Here is a 2,093-nt window from a genome sequence, read left to right as displayed (position 1 = left end):
AACAATGTGTTCTAGAACAATGCATTTTCACTGGCTCCTTGTTTATCATTGGGAGCCAAAGGAGGAACGATGCCCTAAAATGCCCAGGAAATGAGGTAATAGCATCCCAGATCCACAAACTTGCACATGATGTGATGTTTTTTTAGTCCAAAACTTGCAAAATGTTACTGAGGACTCCAACAACTTGACACTCTATGTGATGTTTTGGTCCACAACCAATCACAGCGTGACAAGTGGCAGTCCAGAGGATGGACCGGTCAGCTCTGGCAATTTTGCACAAAGGCCCCTGCCGTTTACTCGATTCAACCTGCACTATCAATTTTGCACAAACTCCCACTTGTCACCTGATTAGAATAATCAACTACCTAAATATTTTGATGCCAATTCCACTGTCCAGTACAGTTCAAACCCCCTGTGTACTTTCTGCTGATGTAACCCTACCAAACCAAGTGCACGTCGGCCAAAATGAACAAACCAACCGATAAAAAAATAGAATCATCGTAATCCTATTCTGAATCATAAGCAGGGGGAGCTTCCATAAGTTAAGAGTATCAAGAGAAGTTGCAAAATGGACATATCTTGGGTGATTTCTTGAGGATCATCAGGGCTAACACTATCAGGTGACATGTTTGATGATTGATAACCAACACCACCTGCCTAGGATCTTAGTCTGACTGATGAGACGACTACCATGACGAGAAGGGTAGGGCATGCATCCCACCTGCATCCGGGTGGTTCCCCTGATCAGCGCTCACTTGGTGTTGGTGGTGGCAGTATCCATGGTACTGCTGCTGGAGCTGGGATGCAGCCGGAGCCGCCGTTGTGCTGGTAGTAACGGCAGTGCTGCAATAGCAGCGGCGTGCTATGATCTGTTAGACGCGTGCAACATGGGCACGCCCTTGTCTCCCAGGCTCACGTAAGACAGCCCGCTGAGCGAGACGTCGCCGTTGTTGGACAGCCGCGCCACCTTGCCGCCGCCGCTGCCACCGTAATGTATCATCACGCCGCCGCCGCCGCCGAGATGATGCGCCTCCGCGGGGACCATGATGTGCGCCGGTGCCGGGTTGTCTGACAGAAGAGAGAGAGCACAGTTGTGGTCCGGGCCCGTCATGGGCGAACATGGTGGTCTTGCCGTTTCTGTGCCGGCTGCTGTTGCTGCTGCTCTCCGAGGAAGGTGTGATGGTGAAGGCCGGCGGCTGGCAGCCGAACGTGGCCTCGCCCCGCCGTCGGTCAGGAAGGGGAAGTGCTTCCTCTCCGGCTTGCCGTGGTGGAAGAGGGAGGCGGCGCCGCTGAAAGGAGTAGTACTGCTCGTGGAACGCGTCGGCCTCCGTCTTCACGGCGATGCCGCCGGGTCACTTGGGCTCCGCCATGGACGTCGGGAAGAATATTTGCGGGTACGACGCGAATCTTGTCACTCCTGTTCACAAGCAATGATGGGGAGCTAACAGCATGAGGTTGGTGAGGAGCTTGCGCCTGATCTGCTGCGCCTCGTTCACCTCGCGGAGGAAGATTGCGTTCTCTTGGACGCCCTTGATGTTGAAGGTGAGCGGCTCGGCGCCGCTGGCGATCACAAGCTTGTCGTAGGCCACCCTGAAGCGGTAGGGGTTGGTGGGCAGCTGCTCGTCTCCGGCCGCCACCGTGCAGTACACCTCGTGCTTCCGCGTGTCGATGCCGGTGCAGTTGGCGAGGAAGAAGTATGATCCGAGGCGGGTGGCGAGCGCCGGCTGGATGCGGCTGACGGGCTCCACCACGGACCGGAACTCCAGCGTGCCGACGTACGTCGACGCAAGCAGCGGCGTGAACACCATGTGGTTCCTCGGGGACACGCACACCACGTCGTAGACGGAGGTGTCAACATCCTTGAGGAACCGGCACGCCGCCCGCCCGGAGCCGAGCACCACCACGCGGGGCTTGTTCTTGAGGCCCGTTGGGCCCAGATCCGGCAACGCCGCCATTGCCTCAGCGGGGTCCTCGGTATCGGAGTACTCCGCCGCCACGGGCTCTGCTGCCGCGGGGAGCAGCCTCGCAGGGGTCGCGCTGATGCTTCTGCTCGGGCCGTAGAGATGGCCCGCCGCGCCCGCGCCGCACTTGTC

At 57.6% G+C, this 2,093-nt stretch overlaps 1 protein-coding gene and 1 pseudogene across 1 annotated transcript; both read right to left on the bottom strand.

The window, feature by feature from the left end:
• Positions 1–686: 686 nt before the first annotated feature.
• Positions 687–1,412, bottom strand: LOC119346628 (annotated as a pseudogene).
• A 9-nt stretch (positions 1,413–1,421) lies between these two features.
• Positions 1,422–2,087, bottom strand: LOC119346627 (internal alternative NAD(P)H-ubiquinone oxidoreductase A1, mitochondrial-like; the record flags this gene model as incomplete). The annotated part of the gene is made up of 1 exon (XM_037615891.1): positions 1,422–2,087. A coding segment is annotated over one exon (666 nt), but the record flags the coding sequence as incomplete, so codon positions are not given.
• Positions 2,088–2,093: the final 6 nt, after the last annotated feature.

Source organism: Triticum dicoccoides, unplaced genomic scaffold (assembly GCF_002162155.2).
Source record: "Triticum dicoccoides isolate Atlit2015 ecotype Zavitan unplaced genomic scaffold, WEW_v2.0 scaffold45191, whole genome shotgun sequence".
NCBI lineage: Eukaryota > Viridiplantae > Streptophyta > Magnoliopsida > Poales > Poaceae > Triticum > Triticum dicoccoides.
Note: the sequence above shows the minus strand (reverse complement) of the source record. Positions and strands in the feature narration are given on the sequence as shown.